Raw genomic sequence first — 17,537 nt, forward strand, 5'->3', positions numbered from 1 at the left:
AACCTGTCAGTGTGCTCACATTCATTCATAAAGAAAAACTGTTCAGATAGCACTGGGACCCATCCATGTCTTTTTATATATGGATATATAGATCTAGATCTAAATATATCCATATAGATAGATAGATAGATACATAGATACATAGATACCTGGCCAGGGGCAGTGGCTCACACCTGTAATCCCAGCACTTTGGGAGGCTGAGGCAGGCAGATCACTTGAGTCCAGGAGTTCAAGACCAGCCTGGCCAACATGGCAAAACCCCATCTCCACTAAAAATACAAAAATTAGCTGGGTATGGTGGAACACGCCTGTAATCCTAGCTAAACTGGGAGGCTGAGGCAGAAGAATCGCTTGAACCTGGGAGGCAGAGGTTGCAGTGAGCCAAGATAGCACCACTATACTCCAGACTGGGTGATAGAGTGAGACTGTGTCTTCGAGAAAAAAAAAAAAAATCTATCGTTATAAATTTATATCTATATATAGATATAGTTATCTATGTATTTTTTGAGGCAGGGTCTCAAAATGGACTGGGTGCACCATCACACCCAGCTAATTAATTAGCCTGGCTATTTAAAAAATTTTTTTTAATTAATTTTTTTTTTTTTTTTGTAGAAATGGGGTTTTGCCATGTTGCCCAGGCTGGTCTCAAACTCCTGGGCTCAAGTGATCCTTCTGCCCCAGCCTCCGAAGACACTGGGAATATAGGCGTCAGCCACCAAGCCCGGTTTATGTCTGTATATTTATATAGAGAGAGTTTTATAAACTGCTTTCTCACTTAGTTTATTTTATGTATTTTCTGTTTCCTAGGTAATTAAACTCGTAGGAAGAACAGAATTTTTCATGTATAGTATTACGTACAACTCATGGACGTTCATTTAATTACTCCTCTTGTCATTAAATAGTACCCAGTTTTATCAGCATCTTAAGTAACAAGGCAATAAATATCATTGCGCATTTGATGATTTCCTTAGTTTAATTTTTAGAAATAAAATTACTATGAGGCTGTGAACATGTCAGATGTTCCAATTACAATGAAGCTATGTCCTTTCCAATATTGGGAGTTGTAATTACAAAACTATATGTAAATATGTGCCCCCCTGCCCCAACGATGTGATCTGTAAAAACAGTAGGCATCTTACTGTGATTTTAGTTTGCATTTCCTTGATGACAAGTCATACAGGCTGTTTTGGATATGTTCCTTTGGAATAGCCCAGAAGTAGAGTGGGCTAGAAGCAGGAGGTGCACTCTGCCATCCATGCATTTGTTTGCACATTCATTCACTTACTCACTGGACCTGTGAAATCTGTTAGTCTTACAATTATTGAGCACCTGTTAAATATGTGGCACCTTGCATGATGATAAGAGTTAAAGAGAAAAATAAGGCAGATAGTGGTAGAAAGGAATAACAAATATCAGTGCAGTGGTGACCTGCATGGGCTTTGGAGCCCGACTACCTGGGTTCAAATCCTGACCATGCCACTTTGTTGCTGTAAGACCTTGGGCAGGTTACTCAACTTTTTGGGGCCTCATTTTTTTTTTTTAATCTCACGAGGTGTAAGGAATACATGAGTTAATACTTACAGAATCCTTAGAATGATACCAGCACACTCTAAGTCTTCAATAAATGTTAATGGGCAATATTGATTACTCTGTCACTTGAAGCACTTTACATTTATCTCATTTAATTTCTTATAACAGCCTTTGTGGTGGGTGCTGCTTTTTTTTTTCTTCAATAGATCAACACGTGGGGGCTCTGAGAAGAGAAGCAGCTTACCCTAAAGTCACAGAGCTAGTAAATGGTGGAATCTGACTTGAGATCCTAGAAGGAAGCTTCTGGGGGTCTTTGGGTCTAAGCCACAATGTTACTTTAGGGGAATGTACTTTCTTATGAGAGAAAAGGACAGTAAATAAGTTAATTGAATTTTCAGATTGTTGTCAGTGGAGATGAAATAGGGCAACATGGTATTAATTAGCTACTCTGGACATAGAATTGAGCTTGGCAAGCAGAGTAGGCCAGAGTGGCTGGAAGGGGTTGGGGAGCGGAGCTGCTGCAAGGTGAGCCAAGACACGTGGGCTGAGGCCAGATCACATGTGGCTTTGAAGGAACCTGTCAGGTCATTAGACTTCATTGTTAGTTTCTCAGCTTGGTACTGCTGACACTTAGGGCTGGAGAATTCTTTGTTGCAGGGACTATCGTGTACCTCTTAGATTCCAGTAGTCCCCTATCCCTCTTTTGGCCCATGTGTGACAATCAAAAATGTCTCCAGACATTGCTATGTGATCCCTGTGGGTGGGGGGAATGGTTAAAGTGCTCTGACAGAGAACTACTGGGTATAATGGGAAGTCAGTGGGGGCTTTTAAGCAGGGGAAGGACAAGAACAGATTTATGTCTATAAAAGGTGGCTCTGGGTTGGGCGCAGTGGCTCACATCTGTAATCCTAGCAGTTTGGGAGGCTGAGGTGGGTGGATCACTTGAGGCCAGGAGTTTGAGACCAGCCTGGCTAACATGGCAAAACCCTGTCTCTACTAAAAATACAAAAATAAGCTGGGCGTGGTGGTGCACGCCTGTAATCTCTGCTACTTGGGAGGCTGAGGCACGAGAACTGCTTGAACCCGGGAAGCGAAAGTTGCAATGAGCCCAGATCAGGCCACTGCAGTCCAGCCTGGGCAGCAGAGTGAGACTCTGGAGGAAAAAAAAAAAAAGGTGGCTGTGGCTGCTCTGCAGGGAATGTCTATAATGGGGGTAAGAGTGGAAGTGGGTGACGTGGGGAGTTAGCTGTTGCATTGGTCCAGAGAGAAGGAACGGTGGCTTGGACTGGGTGGAAGCATTGGGAGTGATGCATAGTGGTTGGATTCATCTCCAACGTGTTCCCTCTTTGGGACTTTAAAACATCTTAACCTTCAAAATCATCAAGCATTGATTGAGGTCCACAAGATATCCACCCCTGGGGTAACACATTCTAATGTATTTTTGCTTTACAGATGAATGAAATCGAAGTATGTCCAGAATGTTATCTAGCTGCTTGCCAAAAACGAGATAACTGGTTTTGTGAGCCTTGTGTAAGTTGGATTTACTTTGCTTATTTCATTTACTGAACCCTGTGCCTTGGATGACTACCCTGAGACAGCTTTTTCCAGGTGGCTTATTAGATGAAACTTTGGATGGAGTTTTAAGATAATTTTTTGCTGATAAAGTTATGGCAGAAAGAAAGTAATCCAGGTAGGATAAACCTCTTAGGCTGAAAGTTCACGTGCCAGAGATAGCATCATGGTTTCCTGGGTTGATTAGCCTGGGCAGACTGCAAGATGCAGCATAAAAGGGAGCTCATCAGAGATGTGGGATGCAGCAAAGCTGTTCAGATAATAAGATGAGCTTAAATCAGTGTGTGATTTACAAATCATGTTGGTTCTATTTTAAGAGGTTTGAAAATACTTCCCTGGATTAACTCCATAGTCCCTCCGAAACATGGTTCTTGGGGGAAATAAAGTCACCCTAGTTTCCCTGTGGATCTGCCTTTTCCAAGCTGGGGTTCTGCAGAGAGAAGTACATTGTTGGGATGCACTGGTGTGTGTGTTGGGGGTGGGGTTGGCGGGTTGGAGTGGGTTCAGAGGCAAGATTAGGCAAGGAAAGTTGAGAAAATATACTTTGCATTTCTTCATGCCTTTGGAGATTAACACCGGAATAGAGAAGGCTCTGCATAGCCTTCAATAAAGGGTAAAGGTAGCAAAATGCTGCCCCTTATTAAATGCTAGGTATGATGCACATTTAATCCAAATGTAACAGAAGGTATTGGTGTCATTGTCTCTGTGTATGTTGCACAGAAAGGTGAAATGTCTTGCTCGTGCCTGCCCAGATAATAATGGTACAGCTAGGATCCAACCCTGGTTTTGTCACCATTCTTTTTTTTTTTTTTTGAGACGGAGTTTTGATCTGTCACTCTGGCTGGAGTGCAGTGGTGTGATCTTGGCTCACTGCAACCTCCACCTCCTGGATTCAAGTGATTCTCCTGCCTCAGCCTCTTGAGTAACTGGGACTACAGGCGTGTGCCACCACGCCTGGCTAATGTTTCTGTTTTTAGTAGAGACGGGATTTCACCATTTTGGCCAGGCTGGTCTCGAACTCCTGACCTCAGGTGATCCACCCACATTGGCTTTCCAAAGTGCTGGGATTACAGGCGTGAGCCACCGTGCCTGGACTTCATTCAGCTTTTAATTTCACCACTGAACTCCATTTGCAGTTTTGTCCAGGTGTCTTGGCCACACACCTTTTAGGGAATACCACACGGGCCAACCCTACTTGAAACTCTTTTTCCACTCATGGCATGTGTCTCACAATCCGGCTTCATCCTCACATACCAAACTTTAGTGGGTATCTTGCTGTCAAATATGTACAAACTCTGGATCTTGTTTTTCTTTTCCTAGAGCAATCCACATCCTTTGGTCTGGGCCAAACTGAAGGGGTTTCCATTCTGGCCTGCAAAAGCTCTGAGGGATAAAGACGGGCAGGTCGATGCCCGATTCTTTGGACAACATGACAGGTGGGAGTTAATAACAGGCTTGGAACATGTAGCTTTCACTGAACTTTGATACTGTTATTAGATAAGAAAAGAAGTGGAGGCGGTAGCTATTATTCTGATTATTGTCATGATACCAACCATTGATGTTGTTGTTGAAATAAATTTCCTGTGGTATGTTAAGCTTGGTAATGGCATGGGCTACAGTTTGCTCAGGTGTGTTAGAAAATCATCTTACTTTACTGGGTGTATTGATGAAACCAACATTGGAATGGGTTCTGTGGCTGTTTGAAGTGCTGCTGTTCTTTTTTGTTTTGGTTTGGTTTTTGGGATGGGGTTTCTGAAGTAAATTAAACCTCCATGGAAACTGCTTTCCAAATCATTCTTTCAAAGATTAGAAGTAGTTTCCTAGATTGCCAGTAAATGAATCTCTTATCATCACGCTGAGTAGTTCTTTCCTGTTCCCTTTCCTCTGAAGCTACAATGGGAAGTTATAAGGGGTTGCTGTTTTGACAGGTGTGAGCCCTCCCTCCCAGCCTTCCTGCCCTCCCCTTTCCCTCTGCACACGGCAGAGTGAATTATTCCAGCTAATAGCAGTTCCCTGTAGAGCGGAGCCTGCTGCGTGCTTGAGAACAACAGGTAGGCAGAGATGAGCAGCGGTTAATATCTTAGTTCTCTTTTATCAAGTTATGATTAAGTAAGGCAAAGACCCTTTTGAAGCCCTACCGATCAGTTTGAGAAAGCGTGTTAGTATGTAGAGGAGACTACTTAAAATACATATACTACAAATTATGTACACACACACAGTGTCCAGAAGCTGAAAATTTGTTTCCCCTGTTAAATTGTGCTAGTTGTCTTGCAGACCAAAAGAGTGAATTCCCAAGTCATATGCAAACTCATTTACTAGGAATCCCAACAGTCCACTGTCAGAAGACAAAATGGAAATTATTGAGATGGTGCTGGATTTGGTAGGAAGTATTGGACCTTGACTTTAATTCCTTTATTCCTTCATTCAAAGAAATACATATTTGATGCCTGCTGCATGCCAGCCTGTGTAGTGGAAGCTGGTGATTCAAATGTTCCTGCCCATGTGAAGGCTGACATCCTAGCGGGGAAGAAGGATGATATGCAAGTGAACTAATAGGCAAGATAATCTCAGATCAGGAGGTAGTGGTGGGGGCCTGGTGTGAAGATCTGGGATGAGGGACCAGGAAGAGCAGAGGTCGGGAGGGGAAGGGCTGAGGCTGAGAGGGTTCACGAAATGCTGGGAGGATAGTGGGGTTTAAACACGGTTGGGGAGGAGAGGATGCTCGGAGCTGGAGTCAGAGGGGTGGGCAGGAGTTTGTTTTTTATTTGAAGAGCAGGAGGAATTGGTGGCAGGCTGTGCATCCCTCCTCTTCATCAGAGCATGACAAATGTGAACCATCTTGATGATTTGCGATTCTTACTCTATAGGTTGATACAGTAATACGGTATGAGTAGATATACTTAGGACACAGGCAGGATGGGAGAAAACAATACCTACTCCCTTGCACCCAATATTCCCAGACCCTTATGGTTGATGGCTCTAGTCTCTCAGCTGTGACTGCTCTGCAGGGACCTCCATCTCTCACCTGTCAGACAGCCACTGAAGGTGGCTTACAGAGCATGAAGAACAGCGTGTGAGTTGGCCAGCTCTGTGTGCAGAAGCTGTTTCCCAAAAGCTTTTATGTGTTTAGGTCTTGGTTCTGGATGAGAGCTGTCATGGACGCTGGCCCCCTTCTGTTTGTGAAAAAGAAAGCAGCATGGGTCTGATGGTCACCAGTTTCATAGCCCCTCTTAGCACCTGCTTTAAGGGAGTGCACTGTGTTGTTGGGCTTGTTTTGGGTGAGGGGATCCCCTGGAGGGAGTTGTTCAGGACCTTCCACAGTGGTAGAGAAACAACTTTGGAGGTCTTGGGATGTTTTAGTAGGCTTTGGGCAGGAAATCTCTGACCACCATTCTTTTTTTTTTTGGAGCAGAGTCTTGGTTTCTCACCTAGGGTGGTGTGTGCAGTGGTGAGCTCTCGGCTCACTGCAGCCTCCCCCTCCCAGATTCAAGCCATTCTCCTGCCTCACACTCCCAAGTAGCTGGGTCTACAGGCATGTGCCACTATGCCCAGCTAACTTTTTGTATTTTCAGTAGAGATGGGGTTTCGCCATGTTGCCCAGGCTGGTCTTGAACTCCTGGATTCAACCGATCCATCTGCCTTGGCCTCCCAGAGTGCTGGGATTATAGGTGTAAGCCACCATGCCTGGCCTGGTTTTGTTTCACAGATGCACAGTTATGTAAAAATATAGGAAATATTTTATTAAATGCCTGCAGAGTTAAAAAAAAAAAAAAAAGCGGACACCGACCAATTGCCTTTTATGTACTGGGCAGTGTTTTAAGTGCTTTTTTGTAGAAGCTGCTTTTATGTCTATTTTATCAATAAGAAAACTTAAGGTCAGAGAGTGCCTAGGGTCACATAGCTAGGGAGAAGCCACCCTGGGGTTAGATGTGAGATAATGTGAAGCTAGATAGTGTCCCCCGCAGAGACTCTTATTTTGTCAAGCAAATCTAATTTCCCTTGAAATACTTCCTGGGCTTGTTTTATTATTTATTTATTTAAGAGGGGGTCTTGCTCTGTCACCCAGGCTTGTTTTATTTATTTATTTATTTCAGGCGGGTCTCACTTTGTTGCCCAGGCTGGAGTGCAGTGGCTCGTTCAAGCAATTCTCCCACCTCTGCCTCCTGAGTAGCTGGGATTACAGGGGCGTGCCACCACATCTGGCTAATTTTTCCATTTTTAGTAGAGATGGGGTTTCACCATGTTGGCCAGGCTGGTCTCAAACTCCTGACCTCACGTGATCCTCCTGCCTCCGCCTCCCAAAGTGCTGGGATTATAGGTGTGAGTCACCATGCCCAGCCTTGGACTTGTTTTAAAGAAAAGAGACTCTTTTCCTTCCCTGCCAAGCAATTTCATGGAAAATACTTGGGGGAAGGGAACACTGAGGGCCTTGGATACCGGACAAAAGTATGTGGGTGAGGTGGGTGTGGAACAGGTGGGGGGGCCGAGGCTATGAGACCAGGACCAACTGGTGATAAGCTCCTGGTGGCCCTGCCTCTTGATTCTCCAGAGAAGGATTCACTCTCTTTTTCTCGGTGACAGAGCTGAGGCTAGCTTAGGAAGGGGGAGTCATTTGCCCTGGGACAGCCCTGGAGACCCCGATGCCTTCTCACATCTGTCCTGTCTGGTAGTTCTGATCTGTGCCCGCTCACTTTGAACGCAGAATCTCACTGCGAGGCAGACTCTTACCTTGAGGGCATCTGCCTTCTGTTCCGCTCTGCCCCTCTTGCTGGAGATATGGTTCTTCAGGTCTCAGGAAAAAGACAGCAGTTAGAGTGGATGAGAAGCTGGTGATTTCCAGCACTCTGATAGAGCAGATCGATATTTTTGGGGTGTTTAGTTTTAGTTTGTGTTGTGATCTGGTATCACCAGGACTTGCAAACAACCCGCCTGTATTCTGAATTCTGTCCCAGGGATATGCTTTATTTCTCTTGGGTTGTTTTCTCTTAGATGCCAGCTGTTGAAATGGGGGTAAAATGTAACATAAGAAGTCTATTTTTTCTTCTTTTTAAAATATTGGAAAACGTGGCAGTGTTGGGTCCAGATTCCTACATGGTTACTTTCGATAGCAACTGAGTAGATACTGCTTTCTCCCTTTCCACCAGACGTGAGTTTTCTACTTCTGCAAAGTCCCCTTTGTTCCCCACTGCTTTCTACCGGGCTTTAGTTTGTGGTCTGTGAAATCTAAAAGGCCACTTTGGAGGTTGGGTGCGGTGGCTCACACCTATAATCCCAGCTCTTGGGGAGGCCAAGGTGGGAGGATTGCTTGAGTTCAGGAGTTCAAGACCATCCTGGGTAATGTAGCGAGACCCCATCTCTACAAAAGTATACAAAAATTAAAAAATTATCTGGGTGTGTTGTGGTGCATGCCTGTACTTCCGCTACTTGGAAGGCTGATCTGGGAGGATTCCTTGAGTCCAGGAGTTTGAGGCTGTAGTGAGCCTTGATCATACTTCTGCTCTCCAGCTTGGGTGACAGAGGGAAACCCTGTCTCTTAAAAAAACAAGCAAAAAAGACCGGGTGCGGTGGCTCACACCTATAATCCCAGCACTTTGGGAGGCCGAGGTGGGTGGATCATGAGGTCAGGAGTTCAAGACCAGCCTGGCTAACATATAGTGAAACACCGTCTCTACTAAAAATACAAAAATTAGCTGGGCGTGGTGGCACACACCTGCAGTTCCAGCTACTTGGGAAACTGAGGCAGGAGAATTGCTTGAACCTGAGAGGCGGAGGTTGCAGTGAGCTGAGATCATGCCACTGCGCTCCAGCCTGGGCAACAGAGCGAGACTCTGTCTCAAATAAATAAATAAATAAATAAATAAAATTAATTAATTAATTAAACAAACAAAAAATCTCCTACAAAAGCCTTCCTTGGAAAGCTTATTCTCACCAGTTTTCCCAGCCAGAAACTGGGTTGAGGCCAGCAGATCATACATGGTAGCCAAGTTATATCTGGGATGTCCCTGTATCAGCTGCGTGGTCACCCACAGCAGCGGTTGTGGTGTTTCCACCTCCCCCCGGGGGGCCACTGGCTCTGGTTCCAGAAAAGCTGCTGCTGGCATTGTTTATTCTGCAAAGACATGCTGTCATGGGTCTTTGCAGAGCAAAATTGGAACATGGGGTATGGACGTTAGGAAGATGGAACTGGCCCGGGATGGGAGGTGGAAAGTGCACGCCTGGAGGCTAATGGGCTCCGTTTTCAGTGATTTTCTGTGTGAATTATCTCACATTCAAAAACATGAACCTCCTTTTAGGGATGCAGTATCAAAGTTTCCTTCTGGTCCTATTTCGAATGGCAAAGGGAAAAGGAAGCTTTTTATGTCTGAGTGTGACCTGAGGAATAAGTCTCTTTTCAGAGGTGTTGTCGGATGCAGTGGCTGATTTATTTTTCTCTACCAAGAGAAAACCAAAGAGGATTGTTTCTTTGGTGGCTCACAATGACTAAGTCTATTGCACTTCTAAATGTTTTAGCTGAAGTTTTGTTGTTCATGTTCTGTTATGGTAGAACATGCTTGTTAAATGGATCATTAATTAATCCTTCAAACTAAGTTTTTTTTTTTTTTTTAATGGAATAAGAATCTTGGCAAACATGCTTGGCGAATTTGTTCACATCAAGAAAAAAGCAATCTTGGAAATTAACGAAGTTGACTTAAACTCTCTTTATCTTTTGCCCTTCTAGGGCCTGGGTTCCAATAAATAATTGCTACCTCATGTCTAAAGAAATTCCTTTTTCTGTGAAAAAGACTAAGAGCATCTTCAACAGTGCCATGCAAGAGATGGAGGTTTACGTGGAGAACATCCGCAGGAAGTTTGGGGTTTTTAATTACTCTCCATTTAGGACACCCTACACACCCAACAGCCAGTACCAAATGCTGCTCGATCCCACCAACCCCAGCGCCGGCACTGCCAAGATAGACAAGCAGGAGAAGGTCAAGCTCAACTTTGACATGACGGCGTCCCCCAAGATCCTGATGAGCAAGCCCGTGCTGAGTGGGGGCACAGGCCGTCGGATTTCCTTGTCGGATATGCCGCGCTCCCCCATGAGCACAAACTCTTCTGTGCACACGGGCTCCGACGTGGAGCAGGATGCCGAGAAGAAGGCCACATCGAGCCACTTCAGCGCGAGCGAGGAGTCCATGGACTTCCTGGATAAGAGCACAGGTCAGCTCCGTGCGGGGGAGCGGGGAGGAGGCCCCTCGGACACGGGGGTTTCCCATGCGTGCACACCTGGTGGGCCCAAGCAGGTGAGCATCAAGCAATCGTGGGGAACTGTGGGGGACTACAGAGCAGATTTTCAAGAAGTCACTGGTGGAATTCTTGCTGCTAGTAACCCAGAAATGAGAAAAGTGTCCCCAAAAGGCCACCTGGAGGTTATACCTAGAAGTAGATGGAGATGGCCAGAAATCCTGTGGAGTTCTGTTCAGATGTCACTGCATTTTGGATTATCGACTTTCTGTAGCACAAATAATTTTGTTTTAGTTGAAATTGTATTTTCCTGTCAAAACCCTACATTCATACTAAACAGTGCAAATCTTAGAGAAACACATATGATAAAAAATAATACTTGACCAGGCGCTGTGGCTCATGCCTGTAGTCCCAGCACTTTGGGAGGGTGAGGCAGTCAGATTGCTTTAGCTCAGGAGTTCCAGACCAACCTGGGCAACATGGCAAAAACCTTGTCTCTACCAAAAATACAAAAATTAGCTGGTCATGGTGGCGTGTGTCTGTAGTCCTAGCTGCTCTGGGACTATAGTTGAGGTGGGAGGATTGCCGGAGCCTGGGAGGTTGAGGCTGCAGTGAGCTATGATTGCGCTATTGTATTCCAGCCTGGGCGAAGTGTGACCCCTTGTGAGACCCTGTCTCAAAAAAACAAAAACAAAAAAAAGTTAAAAAATAATAATAGTACTCTGTCTTCCCAGTGTGATCCCATTCCCTTAAAGGTCATATTCTTTAATAATTGTGTTGTGTGTTTTTTTTTGTTTTGTTTTGTTTTTTTTGAGACATAGTCTCGCTCTGTCACCCAGACTGGAGTGCAGTGGCACCATCTCAGCTCACTGCAACCTCCACCTCCTGGGTTGAAGCGATTGTCGTTCCTCAGCCTCCCGAGTAGCTGGGATTACAGGTGTGCACCATTATGTTCAGCTAATTTTTGTATTTTTTAGTAGAGACGGGGTTTCACCATGTTGGCCTGGCTGGTCTCGAACTCCTGACTTCAAGTGATCCACCCGCCTTGGGCTCCCAAAGTGCTGGGATTACAGGTGTGAGCCACTGCGCCTGGCCCAAAGTCTGAGTTTTTAAGTAAAACCTCCAATTCTTAAATGTCAGTTTTTTAAGTAAAATCTCCAATTATTAAATGTCAGGTTAAAATGTCTTAGAAGATTTTCTAGAATGAATAAAGCAGGTTGGAGTACCAGCTTTAGGCTTCTGGCCAAAGACTTAACCTTGGACAGCCTTTCACACTCGCTTCCTTCCTCAGTCTCTCTCTCTCCCTCCCTCTGTCCCTCACTCCCTTCCTTCACACAGGAACAAGCATCAGTTCTTCAAGATACCATGAATGTCCCCAAAAGTTAAAATAATGAGGACTTAGTCAGTTGTGAACTCAAATAATTCTACTGACTTTGCTCGTGTTGTTTCTTGGGAAATTTTTTTTCTTTTTTCTTCTCCTTCGGTTATTTTCAAGAACTGCTTGTAGCTGCTCCCCAGATGGTGGTAGGAGGGGTAGAGAGAGCCTGTGGCTTTTGGTTTTGTAAAATAAAGGCTGCAGTCTATCTTTCTCTAGTTCTGATTCATAGCCGTATGGTCCTAGACACTCATGGTTGAGTCGTAGAGTTTTGTTTTGGAATTGACATAATTTGTGTTGACACAGTTTCAGAAAAGTCTTCCTTTTTACCCCCTTGTTTCTGACCAGAGTCCTTAAAAGCTTACTTTGTTCCATGACACGGTTCCATTTAAGCCAAGTTCACAAAACATGGTACTTAATTACACAAACCCTTCGGCACATTAATTCCCATAAAGAGCATGCTTTTCAGGAAATGTTTTAAATTTTAACCTTGGCAGCGACTTTGTGAATTAGTGTTGCCTGAACTTTCATTGCCATGGTTTTCTGCCGTATTTTATTACATACTTAAATATGAAAATTGTAACACAGCTTTGTCCTAAGCTAAACACAATGTATAGGCTCGTGTGTTTAAATTGCTTGTTGTGGCTTTTCCTAATATATGTGAAATTAATGCATAACTAGTAAAATGAAACGTGGCATATATACGATCATTGGTTCTCCTGCACCACATTTCAAAAAATTCAGTTTTATAGGGATATAAGAACAGGGATAATGTGTTTAATTTAGCTTCTGTCTTCCCTTGGGAGGTACAAAAGGAGAAAGATAAATGACATCAGACTTCCTGGAAAAACATCTCATTCTTTGAGTGGCTTTTTAGGTGAGAAGTTAGTAGAATCCCCCATTTGGGTAGACTTTAAAGTCCCTTTCCTAAAATACAATCTCCTTGCTAGTATGTGCTTAGGTCATTTTACTAATCGTGAATTAGCGAATGTGTAGTGTAGGAAGAGAGAGTGATATTGAAAATTATTTTACTCTTACAAATTGGCCCCTTTTCTGTCAGGGGCCAGATAGTATGTATTTTAGGCTTTTTGGGTCTTTTTTCCAACTCTGCAACTATTTAGTCATTGTTGCACTAACGTAGCCACAAGCTGCAGTAGTCCCAGCTACTGAGGAGGCTGAGCTGGGAGGATCAATTGAGTCTAGGAGTTTGAGGCCACAATGACCTATGATTGTGCCACTGCACTCCAGCCTGGACAATAGAGTGAGATCCTAGCTCAATAAACAGATAGCTAGCTAGATAGAAGAAAATAGAGCAGCCATAGACAGTTAAAACTTTTTTAACGGACACTGGAATTTATTTATTTAAATTTTTATATTTTTTGAGATGAAGTCTTGCTCTGTTGCCCAGCCTAGAGCGCAGTTCCACGATCTCGGCTCACTGCAATCTCCACCTCCTGAGTTCAAGTAATCCTCCCACCTCAGCCTCCTGAGTAGCCGGAATTACAGGCGTGCGCTACCATGCCCAGCTGTTCTTTGTATTTTTAGTAGAGACAGTGTTTCACCATGTTGGCCAGGCTGGTCTGAAACTCCTGACCTCAGGTAATCCGCCCGCCTCGGTCTCCCAAGGTGTCTGGACACTGGAATTTAAATTTCATATAAGTTGCATGTTTCATGAGCTATTAATTCTTTTCCCCCCAACCATTAAAAAAATGTTAAAATACCTTTCTTTGCTTGCAGGCCCCGCAGGAACAGGTGGTATGCCCAATTTGACCCTTGAGCTATAGTTTGCCAACCACTATTACAGACTAAGAGGATTAGAAGAAACTGAGTCAGTCTCCACATTTTACAGAAGGCAAATTGAGAGCCATGCAGAGAGTAAGAGAGGTGCGAAAGTCCCCGCAGCCAGATTCTGTATCCATACCTGTTCCCTTTCTCTGCACCCTACTGCCATCTGCTGTTAGCAGTGATAATAGCATTTAGTGGAGGGAGATGGGAAATTAGTATTAAAATGCTTCCACAGTCAGAATAATATAATTGAGATAAGGCAGTAGTTCACCCAAAATCGTGTAAAAAAATTGCCATGTTATAGAATAGAAAATAATATAGTAGCCTCACCAGTGAAAGTTTTGTAACCAGCAACATAAAACTACAAATTGAAATGTTATTGCATAAAGCTTTTACAACAGTGTAGAAATCTTCTTTTTGTTTAGAAGATTGGAGAACTCAGAGCTGTGTGCCTATAATCCTTAGAACTGGATATTTAGCCTTCTAAGAAGCACTTTGCTCAGCCAGAAGCCTTTAACTCACAGTGTCCTATAATCTTGCTAGCTAGATGGCCTAAGGGGTTAATATTCTCAGTGATTTTTGTAGTTCCCCCTTTATATAGACCTCCTGGCCAGAATGGTTACCTTCACCAGTATTTGTTTGCGTGATCTCAATGTAAGTTATTAATGTGCATTGGGGTCAGAGTCGGGGGGCCTGACATTCACCACCCTCTGGGCTAATGGTCCTTTGATCTGGTAGCTACACTGTGGGCTACCATTTAAGAAAGGAAAGAGGGTCCGTGTGCGGTGGCTCACGCCTGTAATCTCAGCACTTTGGGAAGTTGGGACAAGCGGATCACAACAAGATCAGGAGATTGAGACCATCCTGGCTAACACGGTGAAACCCTGTCTCTACTAAAAATACAAAAAATTAGCTGGGCGTGGTGGCATGTGCCTATAATCCCAGCTACTTGGGAGGCTGAGGCAGGAGAATTGCTTGAATCCGGGAGGCAGAGCTTGCAGTGAGCTGAGATCTCACCACTGCACTCCAGCCTGGGCAACAGAGTCAGACTCTGTCTCAAAAAAAAAAAAAAAAAAAAAAAAAGGACAGTGTGAGCGAAGAGCGAGGGCAACAGAGTCAGACTCTGTCTCAAAAAAAAAAAAAAAAAAAAAGAGGTTTCATATACTCCCTTTTTTTCTTTATAATTGTGAAATCAATATGTTTTTGTCATAAAATAGTTCTTTATTACAGAATTTAAAGTCACTGATGGCTGGGTGCAGTGGCTCATGCCTGTAATTCCAGCACTTTGGGAGGCCGAGGCGGGCGGATCACTTGAGGTCAGGAGTTTGAGACCAGCCTGGCCAACATGGTGAAATCCCGTCTCTACTAAAAATACAAAAACTTAGCCAGGCTTGGTGGCACATGCCTGTAGTTCCAACTACACTGGAGGCTGAGGCAGGAGAATCACTTGAACCCGGGAGGCGGAGGTTGCAGTGAGCTTGAGATCGCGCCACTGCACTCCAGCCTGGGAGACAGAGTGAGACTCCATCTCAATCAATCAGTCAATGAAATAAAGTCACTGATAATCCTACCTCCCACAGCCAGCCCTTAGATTGTGTTTCCAGAGCTTTTTATGTGTGGTTATAAGTCCTACTGTTAAGCCGAAAGCTCAAATACAGGGATCAGGCAGATACGGCAGTGAGTGAGGTTGGGGAGTGGTAGGTAGAGACTGGGATGAATGAAAGCAGACATACGTTTCTTACCATACCTGTTACACATCGTGTGCTTGTGTGTGCACATGGGTGTATAACACTTAACCCAAGGGGTACGGACTCTTCTGATACATAGTGCATGCTAGAGGTACTACAGCAGCTTGGGGCTACTTTAGTGCTACAATGATAAGCAGCTCTTTCATAAGGAAATACAACAGGGCAAATGCTAGCATGCACCATGTATCAGAAGAGTCAGTAGCTCTTGGGTAAGTTTTAAACACCCATGTTACCCATAAGTGTTACACACGGCTAATAGGTCATGAGCTCCCAAGACGCTGAGCTAGAGTTGTGCCTTTCTGAAAGAGACCAGGGACCTTTTCCTCCTGCTGGTTCTTGCCACATAGGAGTATGGGCTCTGTATTTAGAGATTTCTAGTTTTTCTTTCTTTTTTTTTTCTTTGTAGACGGAGTCTCACTCTGTCACCCAGGCTGGAGTACAGTGGCGCGATCTCGGCTCACTGCAAGCTCTGCCTCCCGGGTTCATGCCGTTCTCCTGCCTCAGCCTCCCGAGTCGCTGGGACTACAGGCGCCCGCCACCACGCCCAGCTAGTTTTTTGTAGTTTTAGTAGAGACAGGGTTTCACCATGTTAGCCAGGATGGTCTCGATCTCCTGACCTCGTGATCTGCCTGCCTCTGCCCCCCAAAGTGCTGGGATTACAGGCGTGACCCACCACACCCGGCCGATTTCTGTTTTTTCAAGAGAACCCTCAAATTAAAAAAATGGGAACTACTCCAGCTTTTATTTTTATTTTTATTTTTTTAAAGAGACAGGGTCCTCACTATGTTGCCCCAGGCTGGTCTCAGACTCTTGGGCTTAAGCGATCCTCCCGCCTTAGCCTCCTGAGTAGCTGGGGCTACAGGCACATACCACCACACCCAGCTATCAACTTTTATGTACTGGCTCACATTTTTAAATAAATAAAAGCTACATCACATTAAATGCATCTGTGAACTCCTTGGTTCATGGATCACCTGTTTGCAATGTCTGGTGTAGACTGTAGAGTTTATTTTTTTAAAGCTTAACCTTGTATTCTTTTTTTATTTTTTATTTTTATACATTAAAAACATTTTTTTTTTTTTTGAGATGGAGTTTCACTCTTGTCTTCCAGGCTGGAGTGCAATGGTGCGATCTTGGCTCACTGTAAACTCTACCACCTGGGTTCAAGTGATTCTCCAGGTGAGTGCAGTGGGAGTCTCGGTCATGCAAGTCCGCCTCCGGTTCGCCTTCTCCTGCAGCCTCTCCGAGTAGTGGGACCCGGCTAATTTTTTTTGTATTTTTAGTAGAGACGGGGTTTCACCGTGGTCTCGATCTCCTGACCTCGTGATCCGCCCGCCTCGGCCTCCCAAAGTGCTGGGATTACAAGCGTGAGCCACCGCGCCCAGCCTGGGATTTTTTTTTTTAAGAGACAGGGTCACACTCTGTCACTGAGGCTGGAGTTCAGTGGTGTGATCATGGCTCACTGTAGCCTTCAACTCCTGGGCTCAAGCAGTCCCCGCTGCCTCAGCCTCCTGAGTAGCTAGGAGTACAAGTGTGCACCACCACACCTACCTATACACCTAGTATAGACGATGTCTTGCTATGTTACCCAGGCTAGTCTCAAACTCCTGGGCTCAAACGATCTGCCTGCCTCAGCCTCCCAAAATGCTGGGATGATAGGCATGAGGCACCATGCCTGGTCCATAACCTTATATTCTGAATATGTGTTTCTGTGTTACTGAATAACCCTTCAAAACAGCATTTTTACCAACACCTCCTGACCCATCCTAGACCATCTGGCCATGCTCTGCTCATCTGTACATGGCACCATAGGAGTTGTGCAAGGTGCGGCACTTTGAACATACAGGTCGTTTCTGAGGTTTTATAACTGGAGGACATTTAGCATGAATCATTCACTCCGCCTCTCCACCCTGCCCAGAGTGCTGGGGTGCATGGGAGGGAAGGGGCATTTTTTTCCTAATTTAATTCCAAGGCTCATGTTTCCTACTGTAGTCAGAACAGCCCTTCACGCAGGCTAGGATTTTGTAAATGTAGATAACAAATGATGTGTTTTAGCCCACACTTGCAAATTGTACATCAAAACATGAAATCTGGTTAAATTATTTGTGACTTCAAAGGCAATTAGTTCTTCCTTTGGGCAAGATGTATGGCTCTATAAAAGGATTGGCATCTGTTTCAAAGTTTTAATTGAAACAAGCATTTCCAAGTCTTTTTGCTTTTGAAATGTCTGGAGTGATTCGAAGCAGGTTTTTCTCAACCTCAGGACCATTGACATTTAGAGCCAGATAATTCTGTATTGTGAG

General features: G+C 44.4%; 1 protein-coding gene across 30 annotated transcripts in view; it reads left to right on the forward strand.

Moving 5' to 3' along the window:
* Nucleotides 1-17,537, forward strand: part of ZMYND8 (zinc finger MYND-type containing 8) — a 166,205-nt gene that overhangs the window by 88,409 nt on the left and 60,259 nt on the right. For all 30 annotated transcript variants that reach the window (XM_058433169.1, XM_058433168.1, XM_032142858.2 and 27 more), the window contains 3 exons: nt 2,983-3,060; nt 4,423-4,538; nt 9,821-10,302. In XM_058433169.1, the coding sequence (XP_058289152.1) occupies nt 2,983-3,060; nt 4,423-4,538; nt 9,821-10,302 (676 nt within the window). The remainder of the gene's footprint in view (nt 1-2,982; nt 3,061-4,422; nt 4,539-9,820; nt 10,303-17,537) is intronic.

This window comes from Hylobates moloch, unplaced genomic scaffold, assembly GCF_009828535.3.
Source record: "Hylobates moloch isolate HMO894 unplaced genomic scaffold, HMol_V3 SCAFFOLD_21, whole genome shotgun sequence".
NCBI lineage: Eukaryota > Metazoa > Chordata > Mammalia > Primates > Hylobatidae > Hylobates > Hylobates moloch.